Source organism: Pagrus major, chromosome 13 (assembly GCF_040436345.1).
Source record: "Pagrus major chromosome 13, Pma_NU_1.0".
NCBI classification, from domain to species: domain Eukaryota; kingdom Metazoa; phylum Chordata; class Actinopteri; order Spariformes; family Sparidae; genus Pagrus; species Pagrus major.
In genome coordinates this window covers 4,802,786-4,820,542 of record NC_133227.1, presented here as the reverse complement: position 1 = coordinate 4,820,542, position 17,757 = coordinate 4,802,786, and the positions used below count along the sequence as shown (strand labels likewise).

The 17,757-nt window shown below is 40.3% G+C and overlaps 2 protein-coding genes across 7 annotated transcripts; one reads left to right on the top strand and one right to left on the bottom strand.

Annotated features, from left to right (window-relative positions):
- The first annotated feature begins 3,602 nt into the window (after positions 1-3,602).
- Positions 3,603-8,338, top strand: mogat3b (monoacylglycerol O-acyltransferase 3b). 2 transcript variants are annotated; one of them, XM_073479518.1, is made up of 9 exons: positions 3,603-3,697; positions 3,910-4,260; positions 4,702-4,792; positions 4,972-5,079; positions 5,440-5,510; positions 6,461-6,665; positions 6,801-6,975; positions 7,097-7,281; positions 7,361-8,338. In XM_073479518.1, exons 3-9 carry the CDS (start codon positions 4,711-4,713, stop codon positions 7,513-7,515), a joined length of 981 nt encoding a protein of 326 aa, XP_073335619.1. In that variant the 5' UTR covers positions 3,603-3,697; positions 3,910-4,260; positions 4,702-4,710; the 3' UTR covers positions 7,516-8,338. The 2 variants fall into 2 exon arrangements, with proteins under 2 accessions (XP_073335619.1, XP_073335620.1); XM_073479519.1 differs by lacking the exons at positions 3,603-3,697; positions 3,910-4,260 and adding an exon at positions 4,284-4,430.
- A 609-nt stretch (positions 8,339-8,947) lies between these two features.
- srrt (serrate RNA effector molecule homolog (Arabidopsis)) lies at positions 8,948-16,822 on the bottom strand. 5 transcript variants are annotated; one of them, XM_073479252.1, is made up of 20 exons: positions 16,736-16,822; positions 15,962-16,084; positions 15,650-15,778; positions 15,426-15,572; positions 15,127-15,315; positions 13,293-13,462; positions 12,985-13,169; positions 12,800-12,910; positions 12,557-12,716; positions 12,296-12,444; positions 12,118-12,179; positions 11,929-12,007; positions 11,318-11,509; positions 11,025-11,195; positions 10,655-10,808; positions 10,067-10,260; positions 9,745-9,901; positions 9,514-9,606; positions 9,329-9,428; positions 8,948-9,193 (listed from the first exon to the last, which is right to left on the bottom strand). In XM_073479252.1, the coding sequence occupies exons 2-20, from the start codon at positions 16,078-16,080 to the stop codon at positions 9,118-9,120; spliced, it is 2,637 nt and encodes an 878-aa protein (XP_073335353.1). In that variant the 5' UTR covers positions 16,081-16,084; positions 16,736-16,822; the 3' UTR covers positions 8,948-9,117. The 5 variants fall into 5 exon arrangements, with proteins under 5 accessions (XP_073335353.1, XP_073335355.1, XP_073335354.1 ...); XM_073479254.1 differs by having other exon boundaries at positions 9,751-9,901; XM_073479253.1 differs by having other exon boundaries at positions 15,962-16,080; positions 16,736-16,758.
- Between the last annotated feature and the right edge of the window lie 935 nt (positions 16,823-17,757).

Sequence of the window (17,757 nt, the reverse complement as noted above, 5' to 3'; positions counted from 1 at the left end):
GTAAAAATCAGACAACAACAACACCACGCCGGTTGTTGATGACACAGCTGTCTTGGTAGACGGCAGCGGAGAGGGGAAAAAAACAAAAAAAAACGCTTTCCCAGATGTGTCAATTGACGTGGAGATGAAAAATCAGATATTCAGACGCATTTCACCGGGATGACGCCTTTTCTTGACGCGAAAGGTCTTCCATTTTTATGATAAACAGCGCACTGTACTACCGATGCTCGGTGCGTGGAGCTGGCCGGGCTGAGATCTGATTGAAAACCATGATGCAATTCAATGCGACGTTACAAAATGTTCCTCTGCAAACACTCAGGTGAAACGCCATCCTCGCGTGTGTGTCCAGAAAGCCTCCCACACGACCCCCGCGAAAAGACAAACATGCTCTCGGTTCAGTTGAGGCATGAGGCGGGCGGGAGAGGAGAGGGAAAAACGTCAACAGAGAAAATGCGCAGATATCGGCGCGCTGGGCATCCTCAGTGTGTGTTTGCATCCATATTAATATTCAGACAGGACTTCCTGAGAGCAGAGCAGCGGCTGTTTTTAGGAGAGGGGAGAAAAAAAACGCATCCGAGGTGGCTTTGAGTCCGGCTGCTTTTTTTGTTTTTTGGCTGTTATCAGTGGAGCGAAATGAGATTTCCCTTCAACACTCATAAGAGCAGAAGATTCAGCGGCAGGCTCATTAAATGTCCTGGATGGCTTCTTCATAAAGTGGCGGGCGATTTGCTTAATTTATTATTTTTTTCATTTTTTTTTTCAACTTTAATAACCCGGGACTAGTATTTTTGATTTAATGGACAAAGGCAAAACTGTATGGGGGATATTATAGGCGCGTTATGGTGATGTAATAGGGGATGAAATACTATTAAGTATAAAATGCGCTCGAAATAAACCCATGAGCACCACAGACATAAAGTAGGCTAAGCCCTCATAGGAATATTGGTATGACATCTAGTTTGGAGTGTATCTGGATGACCAGTCATTTCAATTACAGCCAAGGGGAAGAAACACAATCACATCTGAATGATGAGTGTTCACTGTCTATGTGGAGAAAAAAAAACACTGCCTTACTTAGTTTTATTTTTAAAATGGTAAATTGTAACTTAAATATACATATTATGTGGTGTTTTTTTGGGAGGGGGAAAGGTGTCACATGACCAATAGACAACACATGGCCTGTGTGAAGCTGACACGCCCCCTAAAGTCTATGGGAGATTGTATAGGTGAGGACAGCTGAGAGAGTGAAACCTTGACTTTAAAGGGGAACTCCGCCAATTTGACACATTTTGTGTGTACAGGTCTTGGGGAGTACTGCTGCATATGTGAAAAAAGTAGTATAAAGCCTTTTGGTAATGTGATTGATAGCCTCCAGTGATGTCACTCAGTGGCTAAGCTGCATTGTGTAGTTGCCAGGTTTTGACATGCAGTCCACTGGTCTCCCGTTGGACTCCTATGTACTACATTGGACTGATTATAGGCTGTTTAAAAACAAATGATCAAAATCAATACAGCAGAACCAGAGAAAATCGCAGTTTTGCCCCTGGTGCCTACATTACCCATGATGCAACGTAGCCACTGACTGACATCACTGAAGGCAATTAAACGATATGTTCACCCAGAAATGAAATTTATCTGAAAAAAAGCTACAGATGGAAAGTCAGGTGAAGTTTCGTAGTCCACAAAACATTTTGTGGAGCTTCACAGCAAAACAGCGTCGCAGCATTCTCCTAAACACCTGAAGTAGATGGGGACTGCTGAAAAATGGCTCCATACAGTGTGTCCATCACAATCTAAGTCTCCAGAAGCCCTGAAATCCCAAATTGACATTAAAAGACATTATTTACACTCTGTTTTTAAGCCTAAATCTTCACTGTAGCTGCTAAGCTAAAAGCATTAGCGTGCATGCCACCTGAAGTGGGTGCACAATCTCAACTGTGCGTCGAGGGTTGTAAATAGTGCCTTTAAAATCTAAACCAATGAAAAAGAGGTAATAGTGTGCTCCAGAAAACACAGACCGGTTTTGACCTTGAAAGTCTTATAAAGATTTTCAAGGTCGAAACCGTCCCTGTGTTGTTGTTCTGTAGCCATGTTTTGAATAAAGGCTTTTAAACTTGATTCAAGTGTTTTTGTTCCTGCTCTACGCATGAGCGCCTGAAGTTTGTTTTTTCCTTTAAAATCAATTTAGGATCTCGGGGCTTCCAAGGATTATGGCGGACGAGCTATATGGAGCCATTTTATATATTTCTTCCGCTGTGTTTTAAAGTTTAAAAGCAAGTCCATATCTACTTCAGCTGTCCAGCAGAATACAGCAACGCTGCTCTGCTGTGAAGTTCCAGAAATGATATGTGGACTACAAAACTTTACCTGACTTTCCATTGGCATGAGGGTGAGTAGATAGTGACTGACTATTTTTTGGGTGAATTTATCCTTTAATCAGATTATATGCAGCTTCATCTGGAGGCACAAATGTCTTTAAACTACTCACATATGCAGAAGTACTCCCCAAGACCTGTAAACATACTTTAATGTGTAAAATCGGAGGAGTTGCCCTTTCAGGAGGAGATAACCTCTCAAGACACAAAGGCCTCTAATTATGCACGTTAGTATCAGAGGAATCTTTGGACTGTCACTGCCACAAGTAAAGAATGCATGCAGCAGTGTGCAGAGGTCAATGACAGTTAAATCCAAAGTCTACATCTAAATGTTTTAGTGATTGATTCACCTTCCTTCACAGATGGGTCAAAGTAATTAAGAGCAGATAACTGGGTTTATCATATTTGACCACTACTGCAGTGGTGTGTGGTGCAGCAAGTGCTGTTGGGGCCCAGTGCTTCAACACTGGTCGGACCCACCTGGGGAAAGCAGCCACTAGGAAATATGAAATACATAATAATCAACTAATGAACATGCTAATGCTGTATACACTGTATTCAGTGGTGGAAATAGCCATTTTACTGGTGTAAAGATTCTCTATAAACAAATCCTAAACAAGTGCATTTCATGCATTGAATAATGCATTTCTCTTAAAATCAAGAGCTAAATGCTAAAGTGTTTTTCTTTTTGGTTTTACTTGTCACCATCATGGTTATAACCTATAAAAAGTTCTCACTAAAGTTACTTAAAGTGACAAAGATGGCAGAGATCTACTGATTATTTACACTTGATTTCATTTCCATTTAAACTTCTGAATTTTAAATTTCACTTTTTCCTTCCATTCTCTTTACATTTTCAAATGATCATTTTAAATTTTAACTATGGCCTGAGTATTACAAGTTTACTTACTGCTGTTCGTTTTGTTTCCCTTGTTAGGGCGGGATACCTTATGCTAAACTTTATTATGGTTCACAAAGGTCAGTGATATCACATAACACCCAGCAAAGCTCCACCCAAATTGAGCCTGACTAGAGAGCTAATTAACAGAGTAAATGAAAACACATGTGCAGGTGTGCGGGCCCTTGAACAAAATAGGCCCTTCCTCTTTCTTTTGACCTGTCAAGCACAGGTGACAATAATAACATTGAGAAAAGGCTCCAGTAAGCTGTGTCAGTATGCATGCACAATACCAAAACTATCATGCAGCTGCTGCTGCTGCTGCTGTTTCCTCGCTCTGTTTTGCATTAAAAGCCCTCTGTTGGTTCAGGCTGCAGAATTCACTTCCAGGATGGATTAAATTGTGAAACATCTGCAGGAAGTGGTGAGTTTCACTAACAGCAGGTTAACAGAGAGAAGCATATAGAATTGATTGAGTTCAGATTGACTGAAATTGATCAGTGAGCAAGAACAATATTACTGTTTAAGTGAAACATGTTGTTCTGTTGAAACTAGAGTGTGTATAATATCAGCACAGTTTAAACAACTTATAGGAAATCCAAGAAAGTTTGTGACATGGTTGTCATGTTGTTCCAGGTCCCTTTAAGCTGAACAACATGAGCAGGACAGAGTGACACGTAACCTTTTCGACCACTAGAGTGACCAAAAGCAAAAGAGACACCTCGCACGTTACAGTGATCCGATCATGACATCATTACATGTCCTCCAGAGGACGCTACGAAGATCCAATACACAACAGTTCCAACTATAAAACTTTGTCATGTTTATCTCTGGCATCGCTTGCCTGTGTGTCAAAGTATCGAGGGGAGTGGATTTGTTATCAGCAGCTTTACATGATCTGGTCAAAGTGCATCCTGCATTTCGTGCTTTTCCTGCACTGGTGAATCTACATCTTTTTAATTTAACTGTGGAATAAACTCTAACAAGGTAAAGTATAATGCTTTATGCTCAGGAGTATAACCATAAACCTTGTCTTATGTTGTTTTAATGACTTTTACCCAAAGGTGTTCTTTGGTCTTACAACCTTGGCGGATAACTTTTATATTGAGCGAATTAAAAATCCTCTTGTCTTGGTTTGCCTGTGAGCCTGTTCACGAGTAAGTCATTTCATCATGCTGCCGCTGCATGCTTTGCAAGTTTTTAAGTTTATTACTGCCCTAAAGGAAGATTAACATCACAAGCTGTAGTGCTGATTATTCAGGGAATCTGATCTCTATCATAAAGACATCTATCATGAATGTATTTCAGATAAAGCAACTTTTGTCATTTCTTTAGGCATTAACTACATAACCTTTACACCCATGACCTTTTACTGAATTAAAGTTAAAAATGTTATTGATTGCTAAGACCTGATATTATGGCCTCCAGGTTGCAGGGATGACTAAAGAGAAAACTCGGTGGAAGGAGTTTTTAGAGACAATAAGTGTTCTGCAATGGGTGCTAAGCTTTCTCCTCTTAGGTAAGATCCCACTACACTCACCCTTCATGAACTTGTATATCAGATAATGTTATAGTGATACTGCTACAGTTGCATTAGTTCACCTGTTTATTCACTGTGAAACAACACTGTATTCACTGATATCTGAGCTAATTTAAGGATCTCTTGTTCCCCCGATATGTGGACACATCCAACTTCAGGACTGTCTTGTATTATCTTGATGGTGTATCTTATGTTTACCTCGCTGTGGCCACTCTCCACTCTCTACTTCATATGGCTGGTGATGGACTGGGAAACCCCTGAGAGAGGTAAAGGAAATGACATCATTCAAGTATCCCTGAAAATGGAAGAATCCTGTACATATACAGGATTAGCAGGTTATGGACTGAGTTCACACTGGAGGAGTGACAAAATAGAGTAAAGGAGTTTACTGAAAAAAGTCAGCATGTACACTAAATGACACATTGCATTGTGGGACATTAGTGCCCATCAACAGCACACTCGAGGGTTTATTGGTGTACATACTGACTGTCACTTTATTAGCGTGAACACACTTCATACACAAAGCCTGATTAGATTATTTGTGTAGTGTAGAGTTAATCATAGAGTGTATACAGTTAGTATAGGTAAACAGTCTGTGTCTCTAAGATGTATAATGTCTCCATCAGGAGGCAGGAGGACAACATTTGTGAGGAAGTGGAGAGTATGGGAGCACTTCAGAGATTTTTTTCCAATCAAAGTAAGTTTAACCTTTTTCTTATCTACAATGTCTGGATGACATGTGGTGTTCTGATCATCATCTGATTTGATAAAATTAGGTTGGAACTCATTGATGTGAGTGATTCAATGTGGCTGGACGGTAGCAGAACAAAACTAAATGGTTTGTGTGGAATGATAAGTACTAACTAAAAATCAGATGGCAATTATTTTGACAGCTATTACGATTGCAGTACGATTCACGATTAGTGGGAATCATCATTTTCGCATCACAATTTTAATTTTCACTGGAAAAACTGTTAAAATCATGATGATGTGACATTTTTTCCAAACAAACATGTATTCTTACATCCGGAGAACAAGCTTTGTCTGCCAGGGTATCCCTGCAGCGCTACAGTGCTTCATTACAATGCTATTTTTCACACATTTTACCTTTTTATCAAAAAAATGGCAGCGTCATGCGATTTGGATATTGCAATGAGCCATATTGCAATTTTGGTTATATTTTGATTAATTGTGCCGCCATATTTTGTGTACAGTTTATCCAGAGCAACACTTACATTCTCTCAAATCTTTTCAAACTTAATGAAGCCATTACATTAATTAAGCATAAAACCCTGTACTTGTTGATTCCTATGTAGTCCTCAGGTAATGGGACGTTTAAAACTTGATATTTCTGGTATCATCTGCTGAGATTCTTTATTAAAGATTATTATTATTATTATTATTATTATTAATTGCATTAAAGATTTAGATATAAAACATCTACAAGATAAAAAGCAAGAGCATTTTATTTTGGAGGCCTTTAATCAGACCACTTCCACCAGTTACCCAGTCAAATGTCTACAAGAACCAGTAAACACAAGTCTTTTTTTTCCCAAACTTCTCATCCAATGAGATAATATAGTCAAAGTGGGTTTTTACTTTACTGTGATCAGCTCTGTTAATCCTCTTGTGAATTTTCTTGCTCAGTTGGTGAAGACAGCCGAGCTGAGTCCAAACAAAAACTACATCTTGGGTTGTCATCCACATGGTATCATGAGTGCTGGAGGCTTTGCCTGCTTCAGCACAGAGAGTTGTGGCTTCACTGACATGTTTCCTGGGATGCGATGCACCCTGGCGATACTGGCAGGACTGTTCAGGGTACCATTCTTTAGGGAATACATACTGAGTGCAGGTATTTATAACATGCTCATCTATTGACGCCAACCATATCTAACACTTAAAGCCACCCTGTTCTTCCTGTGCCTTTAAAGAAAATACTCCTTCAGTTGAACTAAACTGTTGTTACCGTCTTACTTTGTCTGATCAGGTCTTTGTCCAGTCAGTAAACCGAGCCTTGCCCACCTCCTCTCCAAGAGTGGCAAGGGTAATGCAGTGGTGATTGTGATAGGGGGCGCTGCTGAGTCTCTGTCGTCCTCTCCTGGAGCCAACACAGTGGTCATGAAGCATAGAAAGGGATTTGTCAGGATAGCCCTTGAGTTTGGGTGAGAATACTCACAAAAAACACAGATGAAATAACGGTTATCAGTGGCTATCATTGTTCTCACATCTGGCCAGGAGCCCACGACAGCACACACTGATATAACCTCCGATGGTCCTCCACAGGGCTGATCTGGTGCCTGTTTACTCGTTTGGGGAGAATGAGCTCTTCCAGCAGGTGATTTTCTCAGATGGCAGTCTGGGTAGGAGGTTACAGGACCTGTTCAAAAAGATTGTGGGTTTCGCCCCGTGTCTGTTTGTTGGTGAGCGCATGGCAGTCATGCCCTACAGGACTCCCATCACCACTGTCGGTGAGTATTTCACTCTTCTCTATACATGCCTAACTTTGTGCACTGAACCCATTTTATTCAAACACTCTGCTTCTTCTAGTGGGAAGTCCAATCTCAGTGCCAAAGCTTGTTACACCCACCGAGGAGGAGGTCGACCACTATCACAGACTTTACATGGACGCCCTGTCCAAGTTATTCCATGAACACAAGGTCAGCTGTGGACTTCCTGAAAGTCACAAGCTTCGGATTATTTAGATATTTTTTGTCATATCCACATGAACTGTGTAGCTGTGTTTCTTTGCTGCTTCATGTGGGGCTTCAAACCTGCAGGTTTCTTCATTCATACTGAAATTATTCAACATGAATATGTGCCTTTTAAAGGGATAGTTCACCCCAAAATAAAAAATACACATTTATCCTCTTACCTGCAGTGTTAATTATTCATCTTTTGTATCACAGCGAAGATGGAAACGAGTATCTACACATGGACGAGAGGCTAACTAGCCAACATCACAATTAATGTTTACAATCTGAGCTGTTATTAGCTTCTTGGCCAATAGTAGATGCTGCTTCCTTCTGCACAGTGATACGGTTGGCAGGTGCATTCAGTGGAAAGAAAATAGTTCCTACATGAAACTGCTCATAAAAAGGTCTGTGGATTATCTTGAGTATCCTGGTCATGATTTCTGGAAAAAGAACATTACTGTTGAGTTTTTAAATTTATTTTTTGGTGCTTTGAGCACTAGATGCTTATATAATTACATTATATTTGAAAGACAGCTGACGTCTCTGTTGGATATCTCTAAAACTCAGCAACTCACACCAAAACAATCTAGATGAAAAAAATAGCACAACAGGTAAGCGGAAACACATGCATTTTTGTTTTGGGGGCTGTCCCTTTTAAAATGATCATTAAACTGTGATGAGCTTTATGTGGACATGTTGTGTTTTCAAGCAGTGTATACACTATTTTCTTGGTACGTTGTATGTGTATTGAACCCACCTATGATCACACTGCACATAAAGAAGTGTGATAAAAAGGCAGCTGCCCATAAGAATAAATTATTGGTTGTCAAAATGTGTTTGCATTTTCATAAATTGCATAAATATCACCCCGACAAACGTGTGCAGTTTCTTATCTGTGATTTACACACAGTACGACCAGGACCAACTTCAAAATGGTAGCTTTTATATTCTATTTGTTAGTTTTAGTCCTTTAGGGGATAGATACTTTTACTCAAAACATATTAAACATATCAAATAGGCTTTTTCTGATCCCTGTGTATAATGAAGTGGCCAGCAGACAGGCATGTAATTCAATGGTTTACCCACTAGAGGGTGAGCATTTTTCACATCTGCATCAAGAGACAATCAAGAGCATATATACATGTCACAATATCTTGTTGTAAATAAAAAAACTAATTTGTGCCTTTTTAACAACATGCAGTTGTTCAAACAGTATCAGACCGTTTCTGGCTGCTGTGTTTGATACCAGCCTTGATCCAAGGCTCTTAAATGCAAACCTGACCACAGAAGGATATGAGGAGGCATCTGGGATGAATTCCCTCATCTGTATCTTCTCCTTCAAAGTCTGACTGGCTGCTTTTCTGTATCATTTGGCTGCTCTGACCTGCCTCAAGTCACACACAATTAGATTTTATTTAATAAATCATTAAATACATGTGAATGTAGTTAGATCACACCTTTATTGAGGAACCAGTTTACAACAGAAATTTGTTCTAGTTGCACAATAATTACAAAAAATTGTTTAGGGGGAAAAAAAATCAGTTTACTACAGAGAGCAAGCAGAACACGACACAGGCAAAGAGCGGAGACTGAAAGGACCGAATGAACTTTCTAAAAGAAGTCCATATCATCCGGAGCATCCAGGTCACGATATTCAATGATGTTGCGAGGGTCACCGCGTGACATTCTGAGATAGTTGAAGGCGCAAAGAGAAAAACAAGGAAAGAAGAATAGAATAGTTCATAAAGAGGTCCAGAACTCTCCATTAGCAAAAAAAATGACAGCTTATGACAAAAAGAGATCACACGTACAGTGGTCTCACCTGATGTTGCGTGGCTTCCCCAGGTAGCCACCTTGTCCGCGGAAGTTGTCATAGTTGCCTCTCCCTCCTCCGTATTGGTTGGGAGGGTAAGGAGGTCCACCTGTTGAAAAGGAGTTGCCGCAGTTAACACAAGAGTAGTTGTTTTGGCTGACAAACACATTTCAAAGTACAGTCAGAGAACATACCACCATAGCCCATCAGTGGAGGACGAGGCTGTCCGAAGCTCATGGGACCCTGAGGACCCTGAGGAGGAAACGGCATGCTGGGAGAAAGCAAACCTGTAAGACAACAATGTTCATATGATTCCATTATTTAAGCCTCAGTGCAGCACAGTGAACGATTCATTCATTCAGTCTTTGTTTGAGAGTCCTTTATTATGATTATCTGTGTTGATTAGGTAGAAACTTTGTCTCGACCTTGACCTGGGCCTGGAAGAGGAGGAAGCTTCATCTCTGGCAGCGACGGTCTCTTGGCGTCCATCAGGAAATTGTTAAAGAACGACACTTCCTTTTTCACCTCTTCAATTTTGTCCCCGTGTTTGTTCAGGATGTGTTTCCGTACAAATTCTGGTCCCTTGAAATTAATTGGAAATGCAGAAGGTCTTGGCATCACAATAAGAATCCAGTAGCAAAACAGTGAGTGACAATGCAGAAATGCAGCTAACGGACGTTGGAAAATCACATCACAACATCTCAAAGAGTTGTACAATCTCGAATAATTTGTTTTACAAGCCCTCACCTTAAATTTCTTGCCACTTAGAGGGCAGAGCCATTTGTCCTTTCCCAGCTCTTGAGTGTTGGCTGACACAAACTTCTCCACCTCCTCCTCAGGGTCCTTGCGTCCCATCTTCCCTGCCTCATCCTCAGACAGGATTTCTTTTAAACTAAACAAAGGACTCAGCTTCTCCTCCATCATCTTCTGCCATTGTTGCACTGTTTAAAGTTACAGATGTGACAATGGTTATAAGAATGATTTAGAGCCATAGTTTACAAAGAACCACAGATATTCCATATACTTTTTTAGATAAACAGAAATTAGACAATACTACATCAAAATACATTATCAAAAAATATATGTGCAAGTGTAACATACAAAAATTTAGGGTGTGCAAAAGAATCTGTTTACGTTGTTATGAAACTGTGCTGTTAGAGCCTTTAGGGTAAAATAATGTGTAAGAAAACTGTAGTTCAATCACAGCAAATGTTTAACTAGAAGGGATAAAATGGTTAAAAGATGCTTTTAAAGTCCAGCACACAATGGAAGTAAATATTTACATTTCTCTCATCCACTCCTCGATGTTATACAACACAAACAAGACACACTGACCTTCTCCATGTGTGATGCGGTTTGGAGGGATGGGTCCACGTACATGGATCATGCCACAGCGATTGGGCATTTCATCCTCACTGGGGTATTCACAGGTGTTGTAATAGTCGATTGAATGCACAATACGTAAATACAGGACAAGACGATCCAAAACCTGGAACAAGGGGGACAGCAAAACAAAAAGTTTTCAAAGACTGAATGCAAAGAGTTTATTTACTAAACTAGCAGGTTTTAGAAGCTATCTCAATGACAGACAGTACATCAAGGACACAAATCATATCTGCTTTCAAATGAGGGCAGAGAATAAAGGGATGAAATACAATACATTGTTTTAAAAGGGAATTGTGCAGTATTTGTACTTATAACTAACCTTGGCTAGTTTGTCATCCCTCTCCACAGTTGTCTCTGCAGGGTTTCCCTCCTTGGCGCTGTCCTCAGCTTCCATCCCACTCCCAGAGCCCAGGAGCTCCTCCTCCTCAGCACTCACCTCTTCTATCAGGTAATCTGTGATATTCTTCAAGATGGGGTTCTGAGCTGGCAACTTTTGAAATCACAAACAACACATCAATGAATAAATTATATTATAGCAAGACCATCTGAGAACAATCTGTTTAAATTGTACACACACATGCAAATGCATGAACTTGACAATCAGCGCTGTACCTCTGTGCTCTGCCCCTCTTCCTGGAACTTGATGCTCCACAGGTCTCCTTTGTCGTCCAAGGCATGAATGAGCTTGGCAGCCAGCTTGATGTCATTGCGGAGCACCTGCTTGTGCTGAGTGATGCCATTAACATTACGCACCCTCCGGGCCAAGTCCCTGTTCACCCCTGGTGCCAGTTCACAGTCTCGCAGCTGTGAGGGGTAGAGAGTAAAACAGGGTTTTAATGGCCTCAGCTGCCATTTAGGAGATTATACAAGTAATAAAAACAGGTGCAAAGGACTATCCAAGGTTCCCCCAAGTCCAACATGTTGAGATGAGTTTAGATGTTTTTCAGCTAGTGACAAGAACAGTGACCTTATCATAATAAAATGAAACAGAGGAGAAATACAAAATTAGTGTAAAGCCATGCATCTTGTATGAGAACAGAGTCTAATGCCAGCAACACATTATGCAGTACACTTGGACTGCACCTAACGACTTTTTTGTTTATTGATTTATCCGTCCATTCTTTCCATGATTGTTTAAATCTATAAAATGTGTTACACATTCTTTGCTACATATTACAATCGCCATAAACAGGAGTGTCAATAGCTGAGACTGGCACACTTACTCGAATATTCTGAAGGTTCCAGCAAACTTCTTTGATGTTGACGCTGCGGTCAAACGTCACCCAGCAACGTCTGAAAAACCTGCAGCAGAATAGTGTTCATTAAAACGTTAAACTGTGTGTAGTCTTCTTGCTTCACACAATGTGAATCCAACAAACATTTTCAAAGTGAGAATTTTTTTTTAAACTAACCTGCGCTCTGGATGGGGGTCAGACAAGCAAACGCGCAGGAAGCCAGGGTATCGCCGGCAAAGCTGAGAAAGAAAAACAGATAAAGAAGCTGAGTTTAAGCAAAGATACAAATTAATCAGAGTCCTCAGTGAGTCTTCATCTGCTGGTCCATTTACACTGCCATGTGTGTTCAACTTACAGCAATAATCTCAGCCTTGGAAATGGTAGGAGCGATGCTCCGCATGAACAGAGAGCAGGTTCGGTGGAGAGGCCGCGGCCTGGGAGAGTCGTCTTTGGGCTTCTTTTCTTCTTTCTTGTCCTCTTCAGCATTCTCCTTTGGTTTCTCATCTTCATCATTAGAAGAAAGATAGATCAAAGTGGGGGGAACAACTCTTTCAGTTATGAATACTGGGAACATAGTCTTTCTGATTATAAAAACCAGATGATTGAGGTTCCATACCTTCGCCTTCCTCTTCCTCCTCATCCTTGTCTTCCTCTTCTTCCTTCTTCACAGGTTTATCAGAGCAGTTGGAATTTGAATCTGAATCGGAGTCAGAGTCACTCTCCGAGGCGCTGCCTTCATCGTCGCTGTCTCCACTGCGCTTCCTCTTTCTTCTCGGCTAATAAATGAGAACAATGAGGGCTATTTGGATCATTTCTGTCTCTTGTTGGCAATAATTTAAATAATGAAAGCAACACTTACTTTCTTGGGTTCAGACATTTCTTCTTTGGCAGCTTCTTTCTCTGCCTCCTCTTTCACAGCCTCCCCTTCAGTTGCAGCCGCTCTCTCTGTGTTGGCAGAGTCGCTCTCCTCCTGTGGCACAGTTTACTTTCATCAACATGGCACTGTGAAATCTCTCATAAACACTGACAGACAAGAAAACATACCTTCTCATTTTTGTCTTTCTCCACTGATGGTTTGCGGTCACCTTCCAAAGCTTTGAGGTCTTCTCTCTTGGGAGGTTCAGTGCCTCCTAAAACAGATGCAGACTTCTCCCTTTCTTCCTCCTCTTCAGATGGTAGGTCCAAGATACGGAGATCATGATCCGTCCCTCCCTCCATCTTGATCACAGCTGGGGGCAAACAAAAGGGAATATGGTTCAAGCTACAGCTGATGACAGTGTCTTTTCTTTGGGTACTAGCTAACTAAATCCACTTATCGTCACTACTGTTTAAATTGTTTTTTGAGATCTCACCTGCATCCAGAACCTTGATGATCGCTGGTGTCTGTTCAATGTCCAGGGAGACATTATCAAACCAGCTGTTCTCCATCAGGAACATGAAGACATTCAGACGGTTGTGCAGGGCACCCTGGGCCTCTGCCTTAAGTCGACTGGCCTCATCTGGGTGATACTTGGACCTGAACCTGTTTCCAGAATTGGGGTCCACAAAAAAGTGGGCAGGGAATGACGGGGATAGGGATGAACGGGATGTAAAAGTTAGAGAACAAATACATATCACATATTTATGTTGCAACTGTGGTGTCCTACAATGGCACCAACAAATGTGATTTAATTGCACATAACAATTTAACATATTTAAAACAAAATATTTTTTTGATCTTGATGGATGAGTTGTTTGTTGGTAAAAGTTAAAAATGCCAAATTAAGTCAGTGGAATTTAAGTATCTATATAGACATTTATAATTCAGATTGTGATTTCTGTGCTGTGGACAGACTGGTCCTTGTGTTAGGTCTTTCAGTGTGTGCATGTTTTTATTTTGTGATGACTGTAGCCAATTATTGCACATTATTAGAAAGTTTGAGGTCAACTCACCAAAAAAAAGAGAAAAACACAACATAGAGATTATAAAATTAAGCATTCACATATTCAGAATTTCACATTAGAAATGTTGATCATTGAGTGGACTACAGTTACCTTTTGTTCTGCCAGTTTATTAACAAATAAATACAGAGAGGGGGTCTCTTCTGTGAAAGTGCGCTCCACTTCACCCCAATGGTGTGTCTGTATACACACAAATTCGGTTTTGGGATTGGATTTGATCCGAATATAAAAAGAAAATCGTGTAGAAAAAGCATAAAACAAGAAAAAAAAAATCTCCACGCGCAGAAGACTGCTTGACTGTCTATCTAAGCTCCCTGATACTGTGTCTCTAAGAGCAACTGCATTGTGCGCAGTGCATGCCCTTGCTGTCTAAGACCGATTGTTGCTGATGAGTTCCACTTTTTCTCATCTTCGATAAAAACGTTGTCAACGTGGTAGTGGGAATGAAGGAGGGAAAAAATTGGTTATGGCAAAACAGAACAATTTTGCATGATACCTGTGAAATAAGTGTAATAAACATTAGCAGGCATTATATAACTGTGAATCTTGGAAAGGTTAAAATGCCAAATAGGAAAAAGAAAATCAACCCAAACAATAATTTTGACATTTTGCCAAATCTACATGAAACTGAACAAAAAAACCTTTAATCTGTCAGTTATGCAATTGTGAATAGAATTTAAAGACAAATGCTTTTACTGATTTACTGAACAACATAATAAAGAAGACAGGGTTTATTAACACCTATCCCTCTGGCCAACACATTTTCAGAACAATCTAAATGCAAACTGCATTTGGGTTGATTTTCTTGTTTAATAAACTACTGTAACAAAAGTAATGAATAACAAACTGATTGTTGGCCTGGTCCTATGGGAGGAACTGCCCATGGGATATTTGGCAAGAAACTGAAACATGTTAAAAGGCTCCAGTGAAGGTACTATGTTATGTTATATTATATTAAATTATGTTATATAGCATTAAAAAATGACTACCTTACTGCCCCACGAAACACCCACCATAGGACCAGACCCAACCTATTAGATTGTTATTAAAAAAGCAACTGTAACTAAAATAATAATGACAAAGAAATTAAAGCCAAAGAAGAAGAGCTGTAAAAATTTGGTAATAACAATCACAGATTAAATGACTATAATAGTTTAATGAACAGAATGACTAAAGTGCAACTACATTACAACCTACTAATACTCATGATTAGGGCTTCTGTGATAAAGACAACTGAGATCGTACCACTCTTCATCTTTATGAGCCAAAAAGAAGTCCTGCATCTGCTGTCGGCGGAAGTCGATCTTGTACTCATTGTAGCGTTTCACTGCCTCAGTCTCATCCACAGAATCATCCAAAGACAGCAGGAACTCCTTAAAGCTTTTCATTATGGGAGGGGGTGGACCCAAATCCATGTCATGGATGTTGCCGAGCCTAACGGAAGAAGGATGAGTTGGATGGAGTTTCAGATGGGGCTGCATAACTCGTAGCTTTTAAAATCCTTCAAAATGTAACACTCTTTCAACCCTGATTCCATCTCTCACCTTGCCTGAATGGGGATGCCATGATGAGGCTGCATGAGATGCAAGTCAGGATGGCCCCAGTGCTGCGGAGGGCCATAGCTGGGCCCTCCTCCACCCCCATAACCCAAGTCATATCCCCCACGGTAAGGGTCTCCGCCATGGTCATCCCTGCCAGGACAGACAATATTGAGCAACAGCAGACACCAGCTGCAAAGATTGTGTATTAACGTTGCTTCTGATCTCACCAGTCTCTTCTCATGCGTTTCTGTTGGGGACTCATGTCATGCCTTGGCGGGGTGAATCTCTCCCTACGACCTCTGTCATAATCCCGGTACTCTCCACGGTTACGCCGTTCCCTGCCCCTGTCCCACTCCCTGTACAAGTGATTATAGGGAAAAACATGAAATAGAAAAGGAACACTCAAATAAAACAAACATTGGTCTCCAGAAAACCAAAGAGCCACCATTTAGTTGGATAGGAGGTGGCTAAGTGGCGTTTTAACTGAATCCTCTTTGTGTCAGCATGTGACTCTTTGTGACTGATGTCTCTTGTTTTACCTGTCATTCCAGTCATCTCTGCGTCTGTCTTCTCTCTCTCTTGAACGGTCATAGTCACTTCTCTCCCGTCTGAATTTGTCCCTTCTCCTGCGATCGTACTCGTCATCACTGTCTCCCATCTTCCTAATGGAAAAAAAAACATTTAGGTCACGATGTGGTATGATATGATAGCATTTTATTTAGCCTGCCTCTGAGTCTAATCATTGTACAACTAACTTGTGTCGTCAGGCTAAACTTGCTGATTTTACTGACATAACATTGGTGTACATGGGGGCTGCTTAAGACACGCAAGCACACAACAGGAAGAAATTACTTGGCATTCATTTTGCTTTAATGGAGTCTCCTCTTGATCTGATAATTCAACCGCTTGAGGGGAGGGGAGAGGAACAGAAGAGGATACAAGCGTACTGATGTGAAATGCAAAATAGACTCGGCTATCGCAGACTGTGGTGAGGTAGCTAGGTCAGGACCTCTATATTCAAATTACCAAAGAATCTGAGATTAAAATGTAGCTTAATGGAAGGTAAATGTGTGGCTTCTCAAGTCGAAACAAAGGGGACACGTTGTTGTTGTGGTGTGAGTTATCTTGCCAGTGCTAGCAATGCTGCTAGTTAGCGCTTAGCTAAGAGGCTAGCTACATTAGCAAGCAAGGAAATAAACGTTCAAATCCTAACTTATGCAGGTGGCCACTCGTTTTCCACAGAAAAATACGACAGTTTTCTTTCTAGCTGAACGACCAACAATACTGTACTTTACAAACCAGCACAATGATACCTTAGTGATTAACTATTTGCTTGGAAGATGTTCCTCCTCGCTTCCTCTGCCTTCCGCTTCCCTGTCTTCTTCTTGATGTAATGCACGGCGGCGGGCAAACAACAAAATGGCGCATTACCGCCACCAATCGGTCTGAAACTGAAGTGCGGATCAGAATTGCCAGTCTGCCAGTATCTCAAATAAAACCCAAGACCCGTGTTTTTATGACAGCACCTCTCCATCAAATGGAAACATAAAATTAATTACTTTGGGATCTCCACTAGAATTTAAGATAAAGTTCTGTAAGTGTGAAGAATGATTTGTTACACAGTACGATGTATTGGAGAGGGCTAGTATCTGAGTCTGCAGTGTCAGTGGGGTTTAAGATGCTGAAGCTACAGGAATCTTGATTTAGAAAAAAATATTTTAATTGACATTAAACTAATTTTAGACAAAGATCTTGCCAGAGCCTGTGTAATTCATTAACCTGACCTGCAGCAACATTGAAATATGGTTATTAAAGGATCATTTTCCATGAAAATTGTTAATAAATGGTCCTGACAGTGATTTTTTTTAACTCTACTAGAATAATGAAGCCAGAATTAGATATTTAAAAAGAACATTTCAATCATAATGTTTCAATATTTGCAATTCAATATCAATTTAAAAAAACTAATTATTTTATTTTTGTATTATTTTTTTTGTTTAAAAGAATCAAGTCATTGCTCATTTAAAGAGTTATTATTGCTCCATGCTGGCCCCTCCTAAAGTGATATGAATGTAGGCCTAAGTTATGGTAGCATTTTTAAGTTAATATGAAGATTATATGGGACTTCAGCAGTCTGAGTTAGACAAATGATGTGGGTACTCTCCGGAAAACTATCATCATACTCATATTTTCCACACTAAAGTCTTTTTAGTATGAAAAAAAGTCTCTTTTAGTATGAAAATCCCTCTTTGTATTTTCTCCAGACAGTGCCTCTTTGCTGAGCTGGGGCTGCAACAGAAAGACATAATATTGTACCAAAAACACTATCTTTGGA

Coding starts and splice junctions, on each gene's coding strand:
- mogat3b (XM_073479518.1), top strand. CDS start 4,711: ATGACTAAAGAGAAAACTCGGTGGAAGGAGTTTTTAGAGACAATAAGT. Junction 5,080..5,439: donor CTGGGAAACCCCTGAGAGAG/GTAAAGGAAATG, acceptor TGTCTCCATCAG/GAGGCAGGAGGACAACATTT. Junction 6,976..7,096: donor AGGATAGCCCTTGAGTTTGG/GTGAGAATACTC, acceptor GGTCCTCCACAG/GGCTGATCTGGTGCCTGTTT.
- srrt (XM_073479252.1), bottom strand. CDS start 16,080: ATGGGAGACAGTGATGACGAGTACGATCGCAGGAGAAGGGACAAATTC. Junction 12,717..12,799: donor AAATGTCTGAACCCAAGAAA/GTAAGTGTTGCT, acceptor CTCATTTATTAG/CCGAGAAGAAAGAGGAAGCG. Junction 11,510..11,928: donor GGAACCTTCAGAATATTCGA/GTAAGTGTGCCA, acceptor TACCCCTCACAG/CTGCGAGACTGTGAACTGGC.